We start from the raw sequence: 26,067 nt of genomic DNA on the forward strand, positions 1-26,067 counted from the left end.
ATCTATAATTCTGTGTTTTGTTTCTTGGCGAAACTTTTTCTTGTGGATGTGGAGAAAGCTTCTTAGAGAAGTGAGAGGTTGAGATGGGTCTTTGTTATATGTGTTTGTGTCTTTACATACACCTATATACACACACATAAAAGTAAGAATGTCCCATTTAGAAATGAGAGTTACCTTTTAGCATGAAAAAAGAAAAAAGAAAATAAAAATAGAATGGGGATAAAAAGTAAGGTAAAATATATATATAGAGAGGAATTAGGAGAATGGAACGTAATTTCCGAATTAGGAAAAAATATAGTTTTACTAGGGATGGTAAGTTACTTGTATTGTTGTGTGTTTCAGTATTTGTATCTATATATGTACAACTAGCAAGAGTAGCTGCTAGAGAGCGCACATGTGGATCACAATTTTGCCAATTGGGTTGCCTATTTTTGTTAATAATTAATTACGTAAAACCATCTAAAATTAAATGAATCTTTGTGATGATGAACTTATATGGGATGTTGTAATGTTATATTTTGTTGAATGGTAATGTAAAATTGTGGAAGACAGTTAAAGTTTTCCGCAAAAGAGTATACAAAAGACAAAAGAAACTCTAAAAGGTTAGAAGCACAGTGCATGCGAGTAAAAGGAGGAGGGCCATAACTCATGGAAACAAACGCAAATGGTGTTCTCGTACCATCGGTCTCCTATCCAAAGACGTGTGGGTTATGGTCTCAACAACAACATTAAAGTGTGTCTATATAGAAAGAACTCGAACCGTCAAAATATTATACTCCATCTCGTCTCCACTCTAGGTAGTAAATTACAGAAAAAAGTACACAAACATAAAGGTTGGTTTATATATAATATATACAAATTTTTAGACCAACGTCTTATCTTAGATCTCAAACATAAAGTTTGGTTAAGAGATGTGTCTTGTACCTATAATACAACCTAAACGACATGGCATGTGATTAGATTTAAAAACTAGTCCATGCATCAATTATATTTTATGTAAGCAAAGTGATCGCATCAGTTTCTGTATCCTCTTCTTTAATGTATAATGTGAAAAGCTGTATAAATTTTACGTGACTATATGATTTCAAGATATACGATGGACCCGCAACGTTTTACACGCCGAGTTTAATAATGTGAGAAAGAAAAAATATATATACTCCAATAAGCTTTGACATGCCATAGAACAAATAATTAGGCTGTAACATGAGTTTGCTTTGCGTACTCCTTAATTATTTCGTAGATGTAAATACAATACCTTTTAAAAAGGCTGTAACATGAGTTTTTTATATTAAAAAAAGTCTTATAATTAAATAGTTTGCGTTTTCCACCTAACTTGTTCACAAAATCTAATATTTTAATTACAACTGAAAAATCGATGTGGTACGTACGATTTAAATGTTCAGTTTAAATTTTGCTACGTTGTTCACTTACCTTTTTGTCTTCTTTGTGATGTGTCGTATTTGAAGTTAAGATATTAAATTTCGATCAGTAGCTCTGAATTTTAACATGTACAGTGATGTACACACTTAAGCTAGCTGTATCTTACATTTGCTGAGTAATATTACGGCAAAATATGACATATTTTTTTGGACATGCCACGTATCGAGTTTGGAAAAGCATGTGGTGATGAATGATACATACGTATTAGGGGTAGTAGATCTGTGTAAGTGAGAGTCAGTAGTAATATCCAAATTAACAAATAAATAGTACAGAAGTGGAAAGATCTATATGATCTCTCTCAGCAGGATCTCAAATCTCTCACCACCCTATTTCTTTTTTTTTTTTAACTTAAATTTTTGTCAACCTTACCTCTTCTTATTTTTATTTTTTATGTACGTTCATTAACTTCTTTTTTGTTTGGGTTTGTCTATTGACATTGACACGTTTTAATGCTTTTGATTTATACGGAGGGAGATACATAATGAGGGAATCAGGATAAGCCGATGTTATTTGTAAGGTCACGAGGCCATACCATCACGATCAAACAATCTGTAGCATTTTTAGAATGGCCATCCAATTATAACCGAGATGTTGAAGTTTCGGTGGTCCAGTTACCCCCGGTTGTTAAATCTTTGGCCGAACCGAACCATCTAAAAATCAAACCAACTTGTATACACCATATCATGCATAGACGACTGTAAAAAAAAAAGAATCCGGAATAAAAAAACAAACTGACTTAAAGTCTGAAACTGTACGTCCTATATATATATGAAATAAATAATGCATTTGTAATCAAAGAAAAACAAAAACAAAAACAAAAACAAAAAGTCAGAAACTACTACAAATGAAAGTTTAATAATGTAACAGAAAAGTAGATCTTGTCTGAATTAGGTTCAACATATAATTCCTATAAACGGAAAATTCATGAACCCAACGAGGACATGATAATCAGATTTTAAAGACCCCTAGATCTAGTTATATATATAGTACTTGATCAATATGGGTTAAAAGTTCTCAAGTATACTCTCAGACAAGAAAAAATAGGATATTCACAAATACTGTAATGAAATTTTTACCACTTTAGTTGTTGTTGAGGGAAAGATTCTCACATATAGTTTCGAGGCATAAGACACGATGGCCCTACATCACAGGTTGATTACAAGGAACGAACATTGTAGAAACAAAGATCAACTGTTACATGTTGGTAACTAAAGAAAAACGAACCTAAGTGATAAGAATGAATGTGTTTTTTTTTTTGGGGGCAAATCCACGTATAGTCCTCAAATTTGTTGCATATGCATAGGATTCCAAATCATTTCTGTTTGTTTGTTTCGTTTCGACTTTGTTTTAAAGTTTCAATTATTTATAAGATATATATACTTAAAATTAGTACATATATATCCACATTGAAGAAGACAAATTATCCGGTGTCGTTTGTTAAATCACATGAAAATTAGACTGTTTAAGTAAATCTTAGATCCGAATTTAAATTATTATTTTCATGATTAAAAATGCTTTCCGAATTTGTAATAATTTATAATAATCTTATGCATGTTGCGGGACATGCATTTAGATGAAAGATTAACTAAGGTTCCTAATTAAATCGATCCATACATATGAGGAACAGGAATGAGCAAGTATCATATAATTAAAATTTGATCAATTATAAGAAGTACAATAATGCATGTTTCTGAACATAAACGAGACTAGAAAACCTATGACTCGCTAATAAAATTAGGTTTTCAAGATCATGCAATTTGATTCGAGTTTATATCCGATATAATTGATGAAATTTACTACATATATTTGTTTTGGCATCAATGTGAATGAAAATAAAAATAGCAAGAATAAATGTTTTAGCATCCATGCCACTGACTGCCGTGTTAACATTTTATATGTTGTAATGTACAATGTGGACAAAGAAAGCAAGTGAAACGTAACGTGCATGGCCTCCAAATCATGAATTTATTCGTAGAAAAAAATATAATAATAGAAATATAGTAGTTTAACAATATCTAAAGAATAATAAAATTGAAAAAGAAACCATAAAATTCCAAAGAATAAATAAATATATATATATATATATATATATATATATATATATTGATACCAATCGACACCAAAAAAGCAAAAAGATAAGGAGCATGATGGGCTCTCTCTTGGATGGTTTAGAATCTTCATCACCAATTGTCTCCCTATGATAGCCAGAGATATATAGAACCGTGAACGACAAAACTACTTTTTGTCTAAACAAATTTAAATATCGCAAGAGATTAACAGAGATAGTAGTAATTGTTACATTCGATCTCTGCATTACTAGCTAGGCGAAGCCGTCGTCTGAGTCAGTCGCAGCAAAACGAGCAGCTCTTCATGCATGCCCCGTACCATAACAAGAATCTTTTTCCATTTAAGTCATGGTTGTGTTAAAAAATGTTGGATCGGGAGAAAATTCAGGAAAGTACATTTTGATATTTAAAAAAAAAAAAATTAAAAAGAATAAAAAAAGAAATGTACTCTCATATGAAAACGTAAACGAAAGAATTAATTATGAAAAAACAAAAGTATGAATTAATAATCTATAGATATGTATGTATGGGAGTGGACCCATATTAATTTGTTGTTATTTAACAAAAGAAAATTTTGTCGTACGTACAGTCTAAAAATAGTTTAGGGGTTTCTGTTTTTTTTTTTTACAGGATAACTTTTTTCTTTGTTTTCCACTGTACAGTTTATTACAGTAGAAGAAGAAGAGTTTTCACGGGTTTATTACTTTATTGGAGTTTTGAACTTGCGGCTTTTACGGTATCTATTTGCTTTACAATATCAGTGAATTAAACCGGTTTTACTCTATCTCTACTCTAACTCTCTCTATGCTTAACTTAAATGGGTCAATATACTCGTAAATTGTTTTTTTTTAATTAGCTCTGCCAGGCCTAATTGAGATTATTCCTAGCTCGTGGGTCACGATAGGCCTTTTTATATAAGATCAGGCCCAATTTATAGTATTCTTAGGCCTTGTCTACAAAAAATTATCTTTTTTTCTTCTTCTCGTAAAACCCTAAAAATACAAAAACCCCCAATTTCAGTCGTCAGTGAGGATCGATGTCGGAGCTCTCAGTATCCTCCTCTTTGGCGCATTAACCCGTTTTTTTCCTGCTCAAACCCTAAATAGCTTCACCGCCGTTTGTTTGTTCTTTTCTCTTCGCGCGGCGCGTGTTCTCTTAATCGCAGGTGAAGGCTTCTTCGATTTGAACTTGGTTTCGTTTCTAATAACCTCTATCTTCCTAGCTGTTTCCGTTCTATTTTATTGAAACATAGATGAGACAGGGGATAATCTAAATTATTTAGGATTTACTGTCTGATTGTAATGGAGTTGTTTGGTTTTTAAGGTTATAAGGATCAAGATGGAGCTCAGTTCGGAGGATAACAATCTTACAGACAAGGTTTTGCCTCCTGTTGAGCAGGTATTACCTTCGTTGGGTTCGAATTTCTAACAGTTCATTGTTTGTGGGTTTTAGCAAAGTTGAAGACTTTGATTCAAATTTGTATGCAGGAGAGCGATGTTGAGTTGGAGACTAAAGTTAAGAAATATCTTAGAGGAGAAGGTGCCAATCTTGAGGTATACAATATGCATATAGCTTTGATGATTGTGGCTTTCCGTTGTGAAATGCAGTTTTTGATTATGGTTTCTACTTGTCTTCTGCAGACATTGGAAGATAAGAAGCTAAAAACTCATCTTGCTTCCCGTGAAAAGCTGTATGGAAAATCTGCAAAAGCAGCTGCTAAAATTGAGAAGGTCAGTTTACTTCTTCATTCAGCTCTCTGTGGATCTTGTTTGATCCTTTTTCCGCAGCTTCGTGCAGATGAAAGAATCTGTTGTGTATCTCTGTTTTGACGTTGAGCAATTGTTTTAAATCTTCTGTTCTTGATAGGTCAGCTTGTTTTGAATCCTGTGTTATTGTCATGTGATGCGGTTCTGTTTTTTTGTTTGTAGTGGCTCTTGCCTGCTGAGGCAGGTTACTTGGAGACTGATGGTCTAGAGAAGACATGGCGTGTCAAGCAGACAGATATTGCCAATGAAGTAGATTTACTCAGCTCAAGAAACCAATATGACATAGTGCTCCCAGGTAAATGCTGAATAGCTTTCTTCTGAGAGATAATCATCTATTCTGTATCGAAATTTTTAAGATTGGTTAGTCTGCGTATATATACCCTCTTTGCAATGTTAGCTTCTAATTCATTTTACTGACACTGGGGAACATATGTAGATTTTGGCCCTTACAGACTAGATTTTACTGCCAGTGGTCGGCATATGCTAGCTGGTGGTCGCAAAGGCCACATTGCTCTTGTAGACATGATGAGTATGAACCTAATCAAAGAGATTCAGGTCTGATTTCTATTTTATGTTAATCTTTTTTATCAGTGCTTGTTATTTGTAAGATTTGGTTTGGTTCTCAAACTTGATGATATCTGCAGGTAAGAGAAACAGTCCGCGATGTTGCCTTCCTGCACAATGAACAATTCTTTGCAGCTGCCCAGAAGAAGTATGAATTTTTAATGCTGCCTAATAACATCACCTACTGTACTCCTTGTGCTTTGGAGGGTGCTTTGTCTAATATCTTGTCTCGTCAAATTTTGATAGGTATGCTTATATATATGGGAGAGATGGAACTGAGCTGCATTGTTTGAAGGTGAGATTTATGCGTTATAAAGAAACATTTGTCTAGTGCTCCTGGTTATTGACTCTAAACTTTGTCTATCTCAGGAACGTGGTCCAGTGGCCAGACTTCAGTTCCTAAAGAACCATTTTCTGCTTGCATCAGTAAATAAATCTGGGCAGCTACATTATCAAGATGTAACCTATGGAGGCATGGTTGCTAGTATACGAACAGGTAAAGGCCGAACAGATGTAATGGAAGTGAATCCTTACAATGGTGTTGTTGCCTTGGGACATTCTGGTGGAACTGTCACAATGTGGAAACCCACTAGCCAAGCACCTCTAGTCCAGATGCAGTGTCACCCTGGGCCAGTTTCATCTGTTGCATTTCATCCAAATGGCCATCTCATGGCTACATCTGGTAAAGAGCGCAAAATCAAGATCTGGGATTTACGTAAATTCGAGGAAATTCAGACTATACACGGTTTTCATGCCAAAACGCTGAGTTTCAGTCAGAAAGGTTTGCTAGCAGCTGGAACTGGATCGTTTGTTCAGATTTTAGGAGATTCGAGTGGTGGTTCTTCACATAACTATAGTAGATACATGAACCACCCCATGGTGAAAGGTTATCAAATCGAGAAGCTTATGTTCAGACCATATGAGGATGTTATTGGGATTGGTCACTCCATGGGTTGGTCTAGCATTCTAATACCAGGCTCTGGAGAACCTAATTTCGATTCTTGGGTGGCTAATCCATTTGAAACATCGAAACAGAGACGGGAGAAGGAAGTCCATATGCTTCTTGATAAGCTTCCACCTGAGACAATCATGCTTGATCCTTCAAAGATTGGTGCGATGAGACCCTCTAGGAGGAAAGAGAAGCCATCAAGAGGAGAGATAGAAGCTGAAAAGGAGGTGGCCATAGAAGCAGCAAAGAGCACTGAACTGAAGAACAAGACAAAAGGAAGGAATAAGCCGAGCAAGCGGACGAAGAAGAAAAAGGAGATGGTGGAGAACGCAAAGCGAACATTCCCAGAGCAAGGGCACAACACAACGTTAAAGAAGAGACGAATAGGAGAAGATGCTGCGGCGGAGTTACCGACGAGTCTAAAAAGGTTTGCCAGGAAAAACTGAATGGCTTTCCACATGAGCGTTTTGATTTATCTTTCTCCTCACTTTGCAATTTTGTAGTATGGGAGTTGTTTTGATATTGAAGTTTTACTTTAGACAGAATGAGAAATCATGAATTATGTAATTTATTAATGTACGTCAAATTGAGATCGTTATTTGAAGACCAAATTAAAAGCGAATTTGACCCTTTGAAACATGGAATCTCAGAACAATACATGAAAAACACTTTTACGCGTGGCAATTGTTGACCCTCATCTTCTGCTGTCCTTGTGTTTAAACCTGTGTACTGCATATGCTACATAAGTGTAATCCACTACTGGCAAGGTCCAAAACATAATAAGATTACACAAGGAAACGGTAAGGTCCACAACATACATTCTTCAACAGCTTCGTATATAAGCGCGATAATCAAAGCCCTCTTAGTTAACCAAGGATTCGGTGAGTACACAGTCCGATTCTTGATCATATGAGCCAGAGGCCATGCATGGGCGGTTTGCTCCTTGACCATCATCACCTTTGAGGAAGAGGTCATATTGACGATCCAATTCCTCAAGCCAAAGCAGAGTCTCTGGATCAACAAAGTCGGGAGTTTCGTATTCAGTAAGAGGGAATGTATCGTACACCATGGGCACTTTGTCCTGATACTTGTTCAGCAAAGTAGTAGGATTAGCACCATCGTCCAGATTAGCACAAACAAAGATCCAAGGAGCTTACTTAAGAGACTTGCGAGCCGCAGAGGTTCACAATCTTTTAGCATCTTTTTATATCTGTCTTTACATAAACTAGGGTTAACAATCAATATCACCCGCCCGTTTCTAGAGCATATTTATCACAAAAATAGAAAGTATAACAATTTAATATTTGACATAACCGAATATCAAATCTTCTTTTATTTAAGAGAATTTGATTGCTTATTGAATATTTTGCTTATGGACTAGCCGCTCATGTGGATTATATATCTCGGTACGAAAAAGACACGACACGCGAGCACCCGAACACTATCTTTTAGGTACATTAAAAGAAGCACATGATAACGATTTGGACCAACCAAGATACTTGTTAAACCAAAATAAAATTCTTGTTATGTCAATGGTTCGTCGTCTAGCCCAAATTTGGTCCGTAAAACATCTTTTAGCAATTTTTAATTTTATTTTATAAATTGGAGTTTGGATGTGAAGAAGAGATGAAGAAAGTGTCACATTCCTCCGATTCTTCTTCTTCACCTCCCCTTCATCGAATTCCCCTAATTTCTCTCGTTTCTTTTTCCTCCATTTGAAAAAGTTGTCATCTTTCGAAATCGGAACTCAGCTCCTGAAAATAACATTAAGCTTCAAGATCATCGTTATCCGTATAGATCCAAATGGGTCTCTCTGATTTCTGAACATTATTATTATTATGTTTTTGTTGATGGGCCTCGTCGAGATGTAGAACAAGTTTGGAGATGTTGACAATGGAGAAGGAATTTGATTCAAAGCTTGTTATTCAAGGGAATTCATCATCAAATGGTGAAACTATTTCCAGAAGCAAGAGCTTCGCATTTAAGGCTCCTCAGGAGAATTTCACCAGCCATGATTTCGAGCTCGGCAAGATCTATGGTGTTGGCTCTTATTCAAAGGTTTCATTTTTCCGATTCCTTTCATCGTTTATCCCATCTTGTTCGTTTAATTGATTCATGTCTTGGAGCTTTGCTTTTATTAATTTTATGGTGGGGAATGGGAAACTTCGTTTTAAGTTAACTTTAGCTGGATTTTGCTGCTTTCCTGGATAATTGAATCAGGTTGTTAGAGCAAAGAAGAAGGATAATGGAACTGTGTATGCCTTGAAGATCATGGACAAAAAGTTCATCACCAAGGAGAATAAAACAGCTTATGTCAAACTGGAGAGGATTGTTCTTGATCAACTCGAGCATCCCGGGATTGTGAAACTTTTCTTTACATTTCAAGATACACAATCACTATGTAGGTAGTTTCTATTTAAGTGGCTTTGTGTTTCAATACACCATGAAGTTTCATTCATTAGTCTCTGTGCTTGAAGGGCTGTAAACATGAGTGATATTTGGTCCCTCTCATTTTTGTAGTCATGGCGCTTGAATCTTGCGAGGGTGGGGAACTTTTCGACCAAATCACCAGAGTAAGATACTGCTATCCAGAATCTATTGATACATATTCTCAAAATGTAGTTGCATTATTGTTCTTTTTGTTTTGTTTTGTTTTTTGTTTGGCAGAAAGGTCGTCTATCAGAGGATGAAGCTCGGTTTTACAGTGCAGAAGTTGTGGATGCTCTCGAGTATATACATAATATGGGACTGATACATCGAGATATCAAGGTAGCTTCGTTTTCAGATATCATCTTTTTTGAGACCCAACTAGAACACTATCTAATCCTTTCTCTGAATTTTGAATGAGTAGCCGGAGAATTTGTTGCTAAGTTCAGATGGACACATTAAGATTGCTGATTTTGGCAGTGTAAAGCCAATGCAAGACAGCCAAATAACAGTACTTCCTAATGCAGCTTCCGGTAATATGAAGTCTATGATCTTTTTCTATATTCTTGAGCTTAAGGTTTTTCTTTGAGATTCGGGATTTTAAGCATGTCTATAAATTTGTGACTTATGCAGATGATAAGGCGTGCACTTTTGTTGGAACGGCTGCATATGTTCCTCCTGAAGTTCTAAACTCCTCTCCAGCAACTTTCGGGTAAGAGTTTAGACCAAACGCTGACCACTCTGTGATGATATATGGACTTTTTGGTTTTGAAGTAGAATTTTAGTTTTGTGGGATACTTACTACACGCCTCTTACTTAGAATAACTTTTCTTTGTATTTCTGGAACGTATTCAAACAGAAATGATCTCTGGGCGCTTGGCTGCACTCTGTACCAAATGCTTTCAGGAACTTCTCCATTCAAGGATGCTAGTGAATGGCTGATTTTCCAAAGAATTATTGCGAGAGATATAAAGTTTCCAAATCATTTCTCAGAAGCAGCAAGAGACCTCATCGACCGATTGCTAGTAAGATAGGCTCCACTTGTTACCTAGTCTTTCCTAAATCAGGACGTACAAGTCAGTTCAAAAGCCATCGTCATTAATTGGTTTTGTGTGTGGCTATGGTTCATCTCAGGATACAGATCCTAGTAGAAGACCAGGAGCTGGATCAGAAGGCTATGCTTCTCTCAAGAGACATCCTTTCTTCAAGGGGGTTGACTGGAAAAATCTAAGGTCACAAACTCCTCCAAAACTAGCTCCAGATCCTGCGGTATTTACTTTCTTTAGTTACTTCTAACTGGCACAGCAAAATGTCTCCCGTCTTTTTCTTCTCTTGATCCAGTTTTTTTTCCTTTCGCAGTCCCAGACAGCATCTCCAGAGAGGGATGGTTCCCCATGGAACCCAACACATGTTGGAGACGCTTCAGTCTTGCAGAACGATGGACATGGCGGACACTCTGAATCCTCAGGTTCCATAACTCGGCTTGCCTCCATAGACTCTTTTGATTCGAGATGGTAAGACACTACGAGGCTTTTACTTCTTTTCTCTGCACACTCTTGGTTTTTAAAATCTAATCCGGTCTTCGATTGTTTGCTTTGTAACAGGCAACAGTTTCTAGAACAGGGAGAATCAGTTCTAATGATATCAGCAGTGAAGAAGCTACAGAAAATCACAAGTAAGAAGGTGCAACTAATACTCACCAACAAACCGAGACTGATATACGTTGACCCATCAAAGCTTTTAGTAAAAGGGAACATAATCTGGTCTGATAACTCCAACGACCTCAACGTTCAAGTCTCAAGTCCTTCACATTTCAAGATTTGCACAGTAACACACAATCCAATGGCTCATTTCTTCCGTTTTCTTCCCTCTGAAATTAATATGTAAATGTTGAATCTTGTTTTTGATTTGGCAGCCGAAGAAGGTTTTATCGTTTGAAGATGCGAAACAGAGAGCTTTGCAGTGGAAGAAGGCAATTGAAACTCTTCAAAACCGTTGAGACTCGTAGCTGATGATGTCAATTCATTAAAGTCCCTTTTTCCCCCATTTCCTTAATTCAATTGATTACACCTCACTGTTTTGGGTCCAGACAGACAGATTTATGAATGACAGTAACCAAAGTAAAGCCTAAAGCTAATATGGATTGGTTTCTAGTTTCAATTTTGGTTTGGTTCAGTGACTCAATTATATTTTGTTCAAGTATTTTGATTCGGTTTGTCTTGATCACTGTTTAATCCAGATAGAACATTTGTTAAAGAGCCTTATTGTATGAGCCTTAACTTGTGCAAACAAACACTCCAGAGATTGTACGGAATTGTAAGCAAACGTAAAGGCTTATAAAATAGTCGATTTATGTGAACTGTACATCACTTTCATTCAAGCTTTTCTTTTTCAATTTTAACCAAAAAGAATCATAGATCTAAACTAAATAATTGTTTAGTTGTTAAGAAAAAATAAGGCTTTTGGCTATACACAAAGTAAAAGATAAGAAATTCCCTTGTTCCAAAAACTCAGGGTGTCAGTTTATATGGTTATGGTCCCGCCTTTTCTTCCGACGGTTTTTATTGATGGTTCTTGATCCTACATTGGCTTTAGACTGTTAATATCTTACAGCTTCCTTCGGAATTTTCCTTCATTCAGTCAGATTGGAAATAGCTATCGTCAATGGCAAGCCGGTCAAACGCATCAAAGTTTGCTTTTAACCCGACAAACTGACTTCCAACATGAGCACATCCCGCTTCAGGCCATCGACATAGTCCTTCTCTTGTACGCAATGGACACAACGCTTCACAAACTCGTCCCATTGGGTTTTCAAAACTGTTTTCTTCAGACATTAGTGAGATTGATACGGAAACATCTGAGTTGTTCCCCTGTCTGTTTCGTCTCCTAGGGTTATTCTCGAGAGAGCATGACCTTGGCTCGTCTTCAACATCAGATCTGGTGAAGTTAATCTTGCAGCCGAGTGATTGTACTGCTCGGGTTAAAGCTGCATATTCCTTGGTGGCTCGGTTTGCTGATTCTCTGGCTAACCAACTCATATGTCTTTCTCTTAGCAACTCTGCACTTAATGACTCCATTGCGAAAGATATCTCGTCCACTCTTTTTTCTGCTGCTTCTTTCTCCTGTTTTAAATCAATTAGAATGTTTACAACTTTGATACATTATATAGCCAAAGAGAGCAGGTAAGAACGATGAGTTGATTAAATTACCCTTTGCATTTCGGAATACTTTACTGTCATAGCTCTACATTGGACCCCGATATCTGCAGCTTTCGCTTCCTCGGGACAAGCCCAGCGGAGATGGAACTGGGGCCAAAGGGTAGGAGCTAGAGATGCTGCCGGAGGCAATAATGGACCATCATATTTCAACGGATCATAAAATGGGTTACAATGGACATGAGAAGTTGCACTGAATGAACGCAGATCGGTCAAGTACGCCCATAGGCATCCACATGCATCAGCAATCCCACATTGTTGCCTCTCTTTTTCACTGAAATTTACAGCAGCTCACATATTGGTCAAACATAATATCAATTGGTTTCACAGTGATGCTTCGAAGAAAGATTTACCTGTTGCATAAGAAGTTACCAAAACGACATGATAGCAAGCAATCCATAAAATCTACCAGGAAAGTCTGCAACACCAAATATGAAGGCCAAATTACAATTATTACTGGAAGAATTTGACCATGAAATAGTCAGGAAATGTGTTTGCCTTCATACATACCGGAGAAAATTCAAAAGCACAAGGATACATCCGCATTAGCTGTGAAACGCTATCAATCCACTGGAACACACAGATGAAAACATAGTATAAGCTGTTGGTCTGCCAAACCCATTGAAATAGATCTAAAACAAACCGAAAATATTACTATCATTGCACGAGCTCGTTCACCTGCATAAATATAGGTGAATAATTGTTATGCCCATGGGAAGAGTTCGAAGATTGTGAAGCTGCTGCTCCTGAAGACTGACGCACAGGAGATGAAGGGAAACTTCCAGCAGAAGAAGACTGCCTTGGTAAGTCAAAATTACCCGATCCTGATATGTTAGGCATTCCTACACGATCCGAAAACGGGTGACCAAAGGCAAGCCAATCCTTTTCGACAAGAGCCTGATGTGAGATTAACAGAAAAGATTACATAAGACTAGGGTAGCAAACAAGAAGCTCATATAGAATATTAAGTGGGAAAAACTATATGAATGATACGGTAACATCTTTATCAGGCACAATGCGAATGCTGAATGGATACTAAGAATAGAATTCAATATACTACTCCAGTCTAACATGTAAATCATCAAATTAGTCTAGTAGTCAATTTTACAGTTGTGAAACATATTTAATGAGAAACCAGATCAAACTAAAAGTCAAACCAGAACTAGATAAAGACTTTCATAAACTCAGTCACATACAAAAAAACGAGAACCCAGAAACACCAAATCAGCACAAGGGATACCTGAAACCCAGCAAAAGTCCTGTAGTATGGATCAAGTAATAAGCATGCAAGAGAAACCAGCTGAGTTGTTCTGTCCCATCCATCACTGCACAATGACGTATATAATGAATCATGACAAAACAAATATGTATTTATATTTTTTCGTTCTGATAATAATAGAAGCTTTTCCTTAATACAAACGCATCTTCATTTTATCACAGGTATATAACTTGTATCCAAATGAAACAGTTTGCCTGTGGTGTGACTTAGGTATCTAACCTGCAGTGCACAAGAACTGATGCCGACTCCATAGCAACACGTGCAGCAATCCAAGCTGCGCCAGCTAAAACGCTCTGGATATGTATCAACCATCCACTGTCTCCAAGTAAAGATACTGAAGCAGACATACTACTCAGATTGCCTCCTCCCCAGGTCCAACCACCGTGTCTCTGTAGATTCCAAGCATACGCATATCTTAATGATTAGCACCATAAAAATATAATACATCATCTTGTATTCCCCAACTGAAACTATCAAAAAACTTCCTATACATTCAGTACTCACCAAGAACGATGATCTCCCATCAGATGATGTTGTACCGTGCATATCTAAATAATCTCTAAGGCGGGAAAAGCTCTCCCTCATTGCATGTATATTGTCTATGCCAAAGAAAACAATCTGAAGAAAGAAACACCGTCACTAAAATCATGGAATTCCATAAGATTGACTTTAAGCATTAAAACACCAAGATCATTTACTAACTTCAGACTGAAAATAATTTGACGATGATTCTGAGCCGCCTCCCATGGCTCCATTTGCTAATGCATTTTTCCTAGGTCTAGCATCGGCAATATAAAGCTTCCTAAACAAAGAAAAGGGGTAAAATTATATAACATCTTTGTGAATAACTGAATATCAACCATTTGACCTCAGTTCAAGCTTGTGAATGAAAACCAAACAGCAAGTATACTAATAGAAACCAAACAGACATTTTGATGCATTTAGAAGATGATCAACGAGAGTGTGAGTTTCCTATTATGAGATGCATTCATGATCCATAATTTTAACTCTCTATAATGAAGCATAAAATACAAGACATAAGCATTAACCAGACTAAGGAAACATCAGAATCTCACCTTCGTTCTCCCTTTGCACCAGCTAACTGAGAGCAGAATGCAGCAACAAGTTTTTCATCAAAATTACTGTTGGAGTTGAAACAATTCAAACTTCAGAATACTATTGCTTTGAGAACTTTGAAATCCAAAACTAAAACTAAACAATTATCCAAATGGCTGCCCGTGAAATTGAAAGTCAGATATACCTCCTCATATTCATCATAAGACCAACTAAAGGTTGGGATGAGCGTGCTATCACAGCTCCACTTCCTGCAATTGAGACCAACAGCAGCATGTTATTTGGAAACAGTACCACCATAATTAAAATGGAAGCAGCCAAGATATCTGAACTTCTACCTGGCTGACACCAGGTGATCACAGGTAAACGACATCTTGCCCGGAAAGAAGACGCCTGGAGCAGCTCTTCATCACTACAGAAACAGAGACTTGTTATTTTATTGTTTATAATTCTCATAGGAACAACGTTTACAGAATAAGAGACATGCCAGAAAAGTGAAGAGGATACTTCTGGAAAGCTCTTAAATTATGAGCACAGTAATACTAAAAGTCTAGAAGGGACAGACAGAGACTTCTTTTTAATCCGGAAAAAAAATATCAGTGTCATACCTTATGGATTTTGGAACCATAAAGGCGAATGGGTAAGTCTGACACAAGTTATAATTGGAGTTCAAGTCACTTATCCGCCACAGCTCATTGGACAATGTGAACGAACCATCTTCAATCATATCCACTGATGCTCGTACTGAACTTTTTCCAAGAAGACGGAAATATTCATTAAGCAATCTTTCCTTTGGGTTTGCGTTACCAAATTTGGAGGGCCCACATGCAAAAGTATAAAGATCCCATACTCTCTCTGGCTTGCTACACTTTAGTAATGCATCAAACACTGAACGTCTCTGCAAAAGTATGAAAGGTTATACAGATTTCAGCGAGAAATGAGTAAGGCAGCATAAGAGTAAAAGTTTCACCTGCTTGGTTCGAGGACGAAAGCCATAAACAATTATCCTCATGTCTTTCCCTGCACCATGCAAGTGATCATAGCATATAATATCATGTAAGATACATGATGCATCAAATAAAGTTGTACGAAAAGAAGAAAGCACTTCAACCACCATCACTATGGAAATATGTTTATTGTCCAACATAGTATTGGGACGCTAAGAATCAAGAATGCAATTTAACACTGGAGCAGATTTTGAGCTATATGAAGCAAAATCTAGACAAAACAAAACCTAATTGAAATCATCTATAGCAAATGAAGTCCGAAAACATACCAGTGACCTGTAAAAGACGTCTTGGTGGATTCTTGTCAGACTGACGGGGGCTTGATTGAACTTTCAGCACCTATATGTTCATCACCCATGGATCAGAAATAAATAGAATAAACAATGTAAAACATCAGAACCTAAATTAACCACATAGCTCTGGTCCCCAGGGTATATAGCAACTGACCATTTTGTTAAACTTCTCAATAGTTGCCAATGGAATTGTTCCAAGTGGAATGACCTTTCTGGTTCCTTCACTCTTCACAAAGAGAAACAAAGAGTATATTGATCAGCAGTAGCTATACATTAAAGGCCTAATGCTGAAAATATTGAATATAGTAAGTTCAAGACCTGCATTCTACATTTTAAACTATTACATTGGGAAGAAAAATTGATCAAATGCATAAAGCCAGCAGAATCTTTGCGAACGATGCACAAAAATATAAGAAACAGAGGAAAGACAATCCATACCAAAAACAGAATACGGAAATTTGTCACCAACAAGGTTCCTGCCTCATCAGTGTTAATAAGAACAACTCCATAACCCTGTAAACAAGGTCCAAAATCAGATAAAAGATTTAAAAAATAAAAAAAAAATATACTACTCGATACAATGATCATATATATAACGAATACTGAATTTCCCGTTAATCTACAAACAACAGAAGTTGCATACCAAGTCCCAAAAATTCAATAGCCAGAGATATGTATGGTAACAAAGTTCCTAAAAAGGAAAATTCGAATAAAAGAGATCAATTTGACCAACTCTAGAAAAAACAAACCTCGACGACGACCCTCTCCGATTCCAGCAAGCAACTCAAATTCGAGAAAGAGCCTGACCCTGAAGCTGACTGCGACCCATCAATCAAAAGAGAGAACCAAGGAAGAAACTTTTGAGCAATTAATTCAATACAATAACCAGAATACGAGCTTTTTAGCATACGGAAAAAAACGACATTCACGTGTTGTCTGTGCAAATTGTGGGATAAAAGGAAGAAAACGTGAGAAACCCTAGAATCAGGGTGGGGAGGGGAGAGAATTGAAGAGAAGAGGAATTACATCGAGTTTGGTCCATTCAAGCGTATCCCAACTACCGCTACCATCCATCATCTTCTCTGATTCCGAATAATCACGCAGCGGCCTTCCTCTTCCCCGCCCAGACGGTGGTCTCGGCGGCGGCATCAGAGAGAAACGGAGAGAAAGAGACGGTGACGAAACTTTCACCTGCCGATCAACGGAGCAAAACGACGGATTTGTTTCGCCACACAACAATTTAATACGACACAGTTTTGGTACGGCGTTGTCGTTTTTTCTTTTTTTCCTTTTGTACTTTATTTTGTTAGCGCTATCTATTTGTATATTTATCCAGCAAACAAAAAAAAAAGAAAAAAAAAAAGGTCAAGGCAATTAATCTGAGGTCAACTTATAAATATTCATCAAAGTAATATATGCTTAGATATTAAACAAAATAAAAATGACCCGGCAAGAAGAAAATAAAAGGCATTATGATTTATTCAGATTAGTGGTTTTGCTTTTTAGTATTTATGTATATAAAAGTTAAAGTTTGGACGGTAGAAGACATCATCTCTAGTTGTCCACAAAAATATGTCATAAGTCTTAACAATTGAAACTATCCACAGGTGTTTATCAACAATTTGAACTGGTATTACACATCAACATCTATAATCTTGTCAAAAAAAAAAAAAAAATAGCCATCTTATTTGTAGAAATCTTGTCGTGTAAAACCTGTATTTCAAAAAAATTATCTTGTTTTTTCTTTGTTCCTTAATACTTTTGTTTTCCATTATTTTATTTTTTTAAGCGTTTTGCACTAAATAATTTTATTTTAGCATACGTAAATCACTGCAAAACCTTTCCAAATTATAGACACAAAAAGACGTATGTATTTTTGGACCTTTACCGGTGTTCGAATTCTACCCGATGTCCCGTTCATGAGTTATCATTGAAAGCTTTAATTTACAGTTTCTCCCAATTCAATTAATGCAATATTTCACAAATTCCACCACTTCAATCCAAATGATATGTCGGTTCTTAATTGTCAAATTTTAACCACTTTAAAAACCTAAATAAGTCAATCTATAACATAGCATGATGCCTCCTCTTACCACTAAAAAAAATTAAACATTACAACATTACATAATGTTTTCCACCACTTTTATCTACACTCGCATTCGTGCTGATCGGCCTATTTTGGCAGTCTTGGTTTGTTTCTCGAGTAAATCAAACGTTTCCTTTTACGGTTGAGTGTATGTATTCCCAATTTCCATCAAAATAGTAAAAACGTATATTATATAAGCTGTACGTTTAAAAAAAAAAAAGGATTTTATACCTCATGTAACTAAGAACCGAAGATAGCTCTAGGTTATAAGCTGATTTGTAAAAGTCTAATATGATATTTTTATATAAAAATTTACACTATATCAAAAATAGAAATGGTAAGCAATATAAGCAACAATACGAAGTAATAGGAAACCACACATTAAAGATTCAAAAGTCATTTAAGGACAGTTTATTATAAACATTTACGACTAATCTGAGGATGATTATTTACAAATATTTCACTCTTATAAATAAGCTTTAATCTTCAATTCTTCCACATTAAGCTTTTTATAAAAATGTTACTCCTAGTCCTATCATATTGTCCTACTTCTCTTGACTTGCCCCCTAATGTCTTCTTAACCATTTCCATGATTCTCATATCCGGTTTAGTTATAATCATAACGTACCGGAAACACAATTCGAACCGCATAAAACTCCCGCCAGGCCCACCAGGGTGGCCACTGGCCAGTGATCCGAATCTTGTTTCAGTTCACTCGCTCCGGCAAACAGTTTTTCGAGTACGTCGAGGAGCTCGTAAAGATCTACGGTCCGATCCTCACTCTTAGGTTAGGGTCTCGAACATTGATCACCAAACGTGGAGCTCAGTTCGTGACCCGACCCGTGAAACTCCCACCCGTAAAATCTTCAGCTCCAGCGAAATCACAGTCCAGTCAGCAATGTATGGACCCGTGTGGTGATTAGCAATTTGAACATTATAAATTCGTACAAAAGTGGATAAACACTCTCACAGTCTCATATGTAAAAATGAACGTATATGCATGCTGGTACTAAAAAATCATGTTTTGCGTTGTTTTATATTTAATAATAGGAATCTGTTATCTATGAGGGTTAAAACTTGACTAAGATTTCTAATAAAAACATAGAATGGGAAATTGGTAAATATAATTGATATTGAAAAAGATAAAAAAAAACTTGCTGTGAGATTTTTTATATTTTTTTAATATGAAGCAAATACTAGCATTTATCATTTGTAGACATATGTATCAAGGTTATTTTGTTAAGATTTATAACAAAATTGAACGAATGTAACTACAAAGTTGGACGGATATTTTAGTTTTCGTTGAGTTGATGTCTGTATGACCAAAAGCTTTGGTACTCGAACGTTTCATGCATGCATCGTTGACATGCAAAATCACGTTAGAAGATTAACCCCTAAAGCACAATTGTGGCCTTGTGGGTTTTGTTTTAGCAAACAATGCCACGACAACAACAACCGTACTCATAAAAGACAAGACTTTAAATTCTATCATACTCGTTGTGCATACCAAACTCAGCCTCATCAAATTAAATGAAAAAACCAATCAAGTACAAAAAAACGGTTTTACTTTAAATTATCCTCACCTAAATTCTCATGCTCTTCTCTGTTTTAATACCTTTTCCTCTGCTTCTTCACCCTTTCATTCCAAATCCTCCATAGCTAGCTACAAACCAAACAAGAACCTAAAACATGTCTCTCTTCTCGTTCTCTCCCACTTCATTTAACATATCTCATCCAGTACTCTTCTTCACCATCCTCGTATCCACTTTGGTTATACTGATCATCACGCGCACGACCAGTTCTAGATCAAAGGGCGTGAAGCTTCCTCCAGGTCCTCCGGGTTGGCCAGTCGTCGGAAACCTCTTCCAATTCGCTCGCTCCGGTAAGCAGTTTTACGAGTACGTCGATGATGTAAGGAGCAAGTACGGTCCTATCTTCACGTTGAGGATGGGAAGTCGAACAATGATCATCATCTCTGATTCAGCTCTCGCCCACGACGTTCTCATTCAACGTGGACCAATGTTCGCAACCCGACCCACCGAAAATTCGACCCGAACCATCTTCAGCTCCAACACTTTCACCGTCAACGCTTCGGCGTATGGTCCTGTGTGGCGGTCTTTAAGACGCAACATGGTACAGAACATGCTAAGCTCGACCCGGTTCAGAGAATTCGGTTCGTTGAGACAGTCCGCCATGGATAAACTCGTCGAGAGGATCAGATCAGAAGCTAACGACAACAACGGTCTTGTCTGGGTCCTAAGAAACGCACGATTCGCTGCGTTTTGTATTCTTTTAGAGATGTGTTTCGGAATCGAAATGGACGAAGAAGCGATTTTGAACATGGATCAAGTAATGAAGAAAGTTCTGATCACGCTAAATCCAAGACTCGATGATTATCTCCCGATCCTTGCTCCGTTTTACTCCAAGGAGAGAGCAAGAGCTCTCGAGGTTCGCCGCGAACAAGTTGATTTCATCGTCAAATTCATCGAGAGACGACGGAGAGCGATTCAGAATCCGGGAACTGATAAAACGGCGTCGTCTTTCTCTTATCTCGATACACTCTTTGACCTTAAAACCGAAGGCCGTAAATCGACGCCGTCTAACGAAGAGCTCGTGTCTCTCTGCTCGGAGTTTCTTAACGGAGGTACGGACACGACGGGGACGGCGATCGAGTGGGGTATCGCGCAGCTGATTGTGAATCCTGAGGTTCAATCTCGGCTCTACGATGAGATTAAATCGACGGTTGGAGATCGTGAGGTTGAGGAGAAAGATGTGGATAAAATGGTCTTTTTGCAAGCCGTCGTTAAGGAGATTCTCCGGAAACATCCACCGACTTATTTTACGTTGACTCACTCCGTGACGGAGCAGACGACGGTCGCCGGTTACGATGTTCCTGTTGGGATTAACATCGAGTTTTATCTCCCGGGAATTAACGAGGATCCGAAGCTTTGGTCTGATCCCAAGAAATTTAAACCGGATCGGTTTATTTCTGGTAAGGAGGAAGCGGATATAACCGGCGTAACCGGAGTTAAAATGATGCCATTTGGTGTAGGCCGTCGGATCTGTCCGGGTTTAGCGATGGCGACCGTACACGTGCACTTGATGCTAGCGAAGATGGTTCAAGAGTTTGAGTGGAGCGCTTATCCGCCGGGAAGTGAAATCAATTTCGCCGGGAAATTGGAGTTCACGGTGGTGATGAAAGAACCGTTGAGAGCTGTTGTTAAGCCAAGAGTTTAAAATTATTTATTTGATTATAAAAAACAATGTATGCTGCTTTTTATATTAAATGAACCTATAGTTTTGACAATTAATTCTAGCTAAATATTTCAATTATTGTCAAACATACAATTTAATTATTTCATGATGCGAATCAAACATTAACTATTTTTTCTAACCTTATGAATTACTTTAGATTTGGAATGGGGAATATGGTAGAAAGGATTTCACATGAAAAAGGACAACATAAAAAATTGTAGATGTAATCGTAAATAGAGAGAAGACATGCATGTGAAATTGTGATGTGACGTGAGGACTTCCATCGAGTCTAATAAAGAGCCGCCAAAATTAGATCAGATAAAGATAACTTTGTTAATCTAGTAATTGGCAAGCGGTAATATAATATCTTTATTGGGTGGGCTTGCTTTGCTTAATTTGTGCTGAAAAGGCCCATTATCTTAGCCCAGTAGCAAATGCCACAATTATCACCTCGCTACCTTCTTCGTCTTCTCCATTCGAGCGTAATCAATCATCACCGCTTCGTTGCTTTGGGTAAGCTTCATCCAATACTTCTAACAATGGAGGCAACTGATATTTGGGCAGAAATCGAACTCTCTGAGAGGTACTCCTGATGAATTGCTTAAATTCTTCCTGTTTGCTATTTTTTGCGATTTTTTTTTGTTTCCGTACTTGGCGATGCGTAGAAGGAGAAAGGCAGTTTTGATTTTTGCCCAGAATTAGTGTTCACATGAATTATCTGTGTGGTTTTGATTCAATTATGTATATAATTTTCAGAAAGACAGACTCATCTCATACTTGATGAATAACAAAGTTAAAATGAAGATGCTTATGATTTGCTCAGTGCTAATTTTGATTGCTCTTTGTTTGTCTTTTGTTTGATGGGTCTATAGTTACCTCGTGTCCTCTATGTATGAAGAGGCAAAGTCATTATCTTCCTCCATACTGAGAAGAATATTTGGTAACATTGATGCCTTATCCGAGGAAGCTCTTGGTGATCACCAGTTACATGATATGTTGGAATCTGCTGGTATGGTTTTAGTCCAATCCTTGCATGGAATTGGCAGGTATGTCTTCTGAATGTATTTTCAATTCCTCTGATTTGACTAGCTCTTCTTTTGAGCTTTAGAGTTTTTGGCTCTGTGATAGGTATTTTCCAACAAATTTCTTTTTTTCATGCAGGACAGTTGAGATTGTAAACGAGTTAAGAAATGCGTTTGGCGTAATTGCAGCTATCCCTGTTCAAGTTTTTCTCACTGGGTATCTTTCTAGATCTGAATCTTTCACAGTATAGCAACTTAAAATGCTTGAAAAGGGGGATATTTGGTTCTTTCTACCATGGATTCTAGAACTAGGAGCAAATGACATTCATAACCGAATAGGCGAGTGAGAGTATATAATTTGAACAAAATACTTGAGAGGTCGTATCTTATTTGCTAATTTTTACTTATCAGGGGGAGTACAATACTACTCTCTAAATGCATTAGCAAAGACAGAAGTCACAGAACACGATAGTAGAAATCTAGTTTATTGACCTTCTTCCATTTTTTCCCCCTTTAGAATATGCCTTCAAATATCAAATGGTTCCTACTTGGGTGTACGTGAGATTCTGGAAGATTTTTTTAGCATATGGGTATACAAAGACAACCACTATATCCTAAATGATGCTGGAGTAGATGCAAAAGGGTTCCATGGGAAAATATCTTTGGATATTGATGAGTTTTTAGAAGTTGTGGAGCTGTATACCTTTGGAGTTCTTGCTAAAGTTTCAGATGACGTGGGCCTAGCCATTTCATGGGTTGAGAAAGCTGCATTGCCTGAGGAAAGACGACAGGTACTATTGAATCTTTTCATGAGTTGTGTATAAACTTGTAAATGTGTACCTACTAAGATGCTACACTCAAACCTCTGTTTCAGGGGATTTTGAGAAGATTGCATTCTTTACTGTCTCTCAAAACAGCAAACGTTCCAGAGGCTAGTTCTTTTGAGGATTCTTCTTCTTATGCTGTAGTGAATAACAGCAAGTCTTTGTCTAATGAAAAGAATGATAAGATTGATTCTGTCCTGAAATTCTCTAAACAACATGAACCTTCGCCACTTTGGTCATCCCATCCTCTAAGCCTCAAGATTGGCAATACCCAATTTAGCATGTCCAAGGGAAAGGTTGCCATAAGCCTTGTTGGATTAATCATATGTTATGCTTTGAAGAGAAAAAGAGCTGCTTTGGTATGGTAAGAATTCTTCTAAGCCTGTTTCTGAACATCGGTATGCTTAAACGATTACAAAAATTACGTGATGAAAAGAATACACTGTGAACCACAAAATAAGCTGTGTGTGTTTGTTTACATGTCTCAGGATCATTCGCAGACAAATGGAGTCCACGAGAAAAGCATTTGTAGATTTCTGGAAGCTTGCATTTTCATACCAGGTGAATCCTCTCGCAGCAATTCAATCCATACCAAGCAGCACAACATGAGACAATTGGTGCACATTTCCCACCGTCTCTCGAAGACGAATCAAACACCTGATTTTGCATTGAAATAAAGGCATAAACTTTTTAGCTCAGGCTTTAGCACACACTACATTTTAGTTCCTCAGTGTGTGTTGTATAATTAGATCCATATTTAGTTGTCTGGAAAATGTTTTTATATGTTAAGCCAACACTAGCCTATGTAATTGTAAAAGATCATATATACTAAAGCAGTCTCAACTATTTTCGTACAATGGTTGTGTTAGAGGAGATACTTTGTCGTGTCCCGGCCACATCTCTGCAGAGGTTACGATATAGTTGCAGACTATGGAACAACATATGCGACACTAGGAGATTCACAAGAAAGCACTTCCGTGCAGCCGCGAAGTGACCTCTAGGGATGGATTTTTAAGGAGGTTAAGGCTCATAGAGGTCACAGGTGCACTTAGCCACACAAAGTCATGAATATCCTATTGGGATGGTCATATGAGAAAATTTAGGTCTGTATGCACACTTTCTTTCTTAATTATTGTTCTTCATAGGTGTGTATAAATTGGCTATCATCAAGAATGCAATACTTTATTATTAATGACAGTATCTTAAACTAAGATTTTACTTAAGAAAGTATCTTATTAATGATGCCCTAAATCAAATCCCAAAGGCGCTAAACCCTTTGGCTAATAGTGTCACTACTCTGTTTTCTATAATAAAGGAGTGAGAAGAGTATGCGTCACATTTCATTTCATCTTTTAGAGTAAAATTCTAGTCGTCCAAATAGATAGCATTTTTTTTTTAATCAAGAAGAGTATGCGTCAATTACAAATTCATCTGATAGATCATTTAAAAAGAAAAAAACAGAGCATTGTTAGAACTTAGGAACCAAAAACTAATAAATTACCATTCAAGTTTGTTTTACAACTAAAGTCTAGGCTAGAAACAAAAACTCTAATACCTTAAAACCAAAATATTTCGTTAAAAAGCTTAAATAAGCCTTATAATAGATAGTTCTCCAACTTCAAAGCTTGTAATATAGTTCTTCAAATCTTGCCAAACACTTACCATCATCATCATCCTCAAAAAGCCCAATATTGTCCTGGGAGTCGTAGTGGTAAAACTGATCTAGAGGAAGTTGGTCACCAAAATGTGGCTGGTGTCCCATGCAATTCAAGTTGGATCCAGGTACGGTTACGTTGTCCACATATCCCAGAGTCACGTCATGGATACTCGAGCGTTTTCCCTTCTTACTGTCAGAACTTTGCCTTAAGAAATACTTCTGAGCATGGCTTGCCACTTGCATCGGGCTCCTTGACTTCACACATTCTCTCGATATACTCTTCCAATCTCCTTTCCCATACTTCTCTAGTCCATCCAGAAACAATCTGCAGTTATATCATTAATCAACCAAAATGTTAATAATCAAGATCACATATCAAAATTAATTAACAAACGAACAAAACCCTAATTCATCAACCCTAGCAATTAGCTTTAAACTGTTACTTAACCTAGTCAAGGGAAACTCTAATTCCAGAATCCAAAGTAATCCATCCATATTGATAAGTGTAAGATCCTAACCTGTGTTCCTCGGCTGACCAAGGAATCCCCTTCTTTCTCCCAATGCCCTGGCTTTTGGACTCAGTCGCTTTCTTCGGTGGCAAGTTATAGTCTTCCTCGTACTTTGGCAGAGCTATCCCACCCGATTCAATCAGCGCAACATCGTAGACCAAAGCGTTGTAGTAGTACTCCACCTCCTCCACCGGTTTATGCAGAATCTGGGCGATTCTCTCAATATCCGGGATTTGCGCCAGAGCTATCTCAAAACGTTTGTCATCGTACCTCGTCCACCGCGGAATCGAAGCCATTAATGTTAATATCCAAACAAAACAAAATAAGAGAGAGAGAACGAAATCTTGAAATACCTAGCGAATGATCAGGAATCTGATACAAGGCAACAACAACATTATAGTGAAGATATCTGCTGATGCTTAGGGTTTTTCGTTCTTGTCAACGTTTTTGTGAGAAATAATAGAGTTAATAAAGTAATTGACCCTCGTCATTGTCTATTTTATTTAACGTCGTAGGTTTATTTAAATGGGCCTATTGGGCTTTCTCGAAAGCCTCTCTTAGTTTTTTCTCTTCTTCAGATACAATGTAGTGAAATTATGTGCGTGCATATATAAAGTCACTAATTCGAAACAAA

General features: G+C 37.2%; 6 protein-coding genes across 7 annotated transcripts; 4 read left to right on the forward strand and 2 right to left on the reverse strand.

Moving 5' to 3' along the window:
- The first annotated feature begins 4,521 nt into the window (after positions 1-4,521).
- On the forward strand, positions 4,522-7,415 carry LOC17892313 (probable U3 small nucleolar RNA-associated protein 7). Its single transcript, XM_023786716.1, has 9 exons — positions 4,522-4,671; positions 4,830-4,904; positions 4,994-5,059; positions 5,147-5,236; positions 5,435-5,567; positions 5,709-5,827; positions 5,917-5,984; positions 6,083-6,131; positions 6,206-7,415. The coding sequence occupies exons 2-9, from the start codon at positions 4,845-4,847 to the stop codon at positions 7,229-7,231; spliced, it is 1,611 nt and encodes a 536-aa protein (XP_023642484.1). The 5' UTR covers positions 4,522-4,671; positions 4,830-4,844; the 3' UTR covers positions 7,232-7,415.
- Positions 7,416-8,387: 972 nt separating this feature from the next.
- LOC17891698 (3-phosphoinositide-dependent protein kinase 2) lies at positions 8,388-11,468 on the forward strand. Its single transcript, XM_006297474.2, has 11 exons — positions 8,388-8,843; positions 9,006-9,186; positions 9,306-9,358; positions 9,453-9,554; positions 9,637-9,745; positions 9,846-9,924; positions 10,072-10,237; positions 10,347-10,481; positions 10,572-10,726; positions 10,817-11,039; positions 11,128-11,468. Exons 1-11 carry the CDS (start codon positions 8,670-8,672, stop codon positions 11,209-11,211), a joined length of 1,461 nt encoding a protein of 486 aa, XP_006297536.1. The 5' UTR covers positions 8,388-8,669; the 3' UTR covers positions 11,212-11,468.
- Positions 11,469-11,561: 93 nt separating this feature from the next.
- On the reverse strand, positions 11,562-17,412 carry LOC17891209 (phosphatidylinositol-3-phosphatase myotubularin-1). Its single transcript, XM_023785630.1, has 19 exons — positions 17,107-17,412; positions 16,830-16,898; positions 16,519-16,593; positions 16,235-16,306; positions 16,057-16,126; positions 15,751-15,800; positions 15,389-15,678; positions 15,119-15,192; positions 14,968-15,031; positions 14,783-14,848; positions 14,409-14,508; positions 14,211-14,324; positions 13,926-14,095; positions 13,668-13,752; positions 13,106-13,324; positions 12,938-12,997; positions 12,781-12,845; positions 12,422-12,701; positions 11,562-12,334 (listed from the first exon to the last, which is right to left on the reverse strand). Exons 1-19 carry the CDS (start codon positions 17,227-17,229, stop codon positions 11,849-11,851), a joined length of 2,532 nt encoding a protein of 843 aa, XP_023641398.1. The 5' UTR covers positions 17,230-17,412; the 3' UTR covers positions 11,562-11,848.
- A 2,282-nt stretch (positions 17,413-19,694) lies between these two features.
- Positions 19,695-21,456, forward strand: LOC17891568 (cytochrome P450 77A4). The gene has a single exon (XM_006297387.2). It carries the CDS (start codon positions 19,856-19,858, stop codon positions 21,401-21,403), a length of 1,548 nt encoding a protein of 515 aa, XP_006297449.1. The 5' UTR covers positions 19,695-19,855; the 3' UTR covers positions 21,404-21,456.
- A 458-nt stretch (positions 21,457-21,914) lies between these two features.
- Positions 21,915-24,459, forward strand: LOC17892744 (protein APEM9). Of its 2 annotated transcripts, XM_006297879.2 has the most exons (6): positions 21,915-22,004; positions 22,294-22,467; positions 22,583-22,660; positions 22,961-23,234; positions 23,318-23,631; positions 23,756-24,459. In XM_006297879.2, the coding sequence occupies exons 1-6, from the start codon at positions 21,961-21,963 to the stop codon at positions 23,874-23,876; spliced, it is 1,005 nt and encodes a 334-aa protein (XP_006297941.2). In that variant the 5' UTR covers positions 21,915-21,960; the 3' UTR covers positions 23,877-24,459. The 2 variants fall into 2 exon arrangements, with proteins under 2 accessions (XP_006297941.2, XP_023641819.1); XM_023786051.1 differs by lacking the exon at positions 21,915-22,004 and having other exon boundaries at positions 22,354-22,467; positions 22,588-22,660.
- A 317-nt stretch (positions 24,460-24,776) lies between these two features.
- LOC17890559 (transcription factor MYBS1) lies at positions 24,777-25,814 on the reverse strand. The gene is made up of 2 exons (XM_006298898.2): positions 25,443-25,814; positions 24,777-25,249 (listed from the first exon to the last, which is right to left on the reverse strand). The coding sequence occupies exons 1-2, from the start codon at positions 25,727-25,729 to the stop codon at positions 24,886-24,888; spliced, it is 651 nt and encodes a 216-aa protein (XP_006298960.1). The 5' UTR covers positions 25,730-25,814; the 3' UTR covers positions 24,777-24,885.
- Positions 25,815-26,067: the final 253 nt, after the last annotated feature.

The sequence above is a fragment of the Capsella rubella genome, unplaced genomic scaffold (genome assembly GCF_000375325.1).
Source record: "Capsella rubella cultivar Monte Gargano unplaced genomic scaffold, Caprub1_0 scaffold_3, whole genome shotgun sequence".
Taxonomy (NCBI): domain Eukaryota; kingdom Viridiplantae; phylum Streptophyta; class Magnoliopsida; order Brassicales; family Brassicaceae; genus Capsella; species Capsella rubella.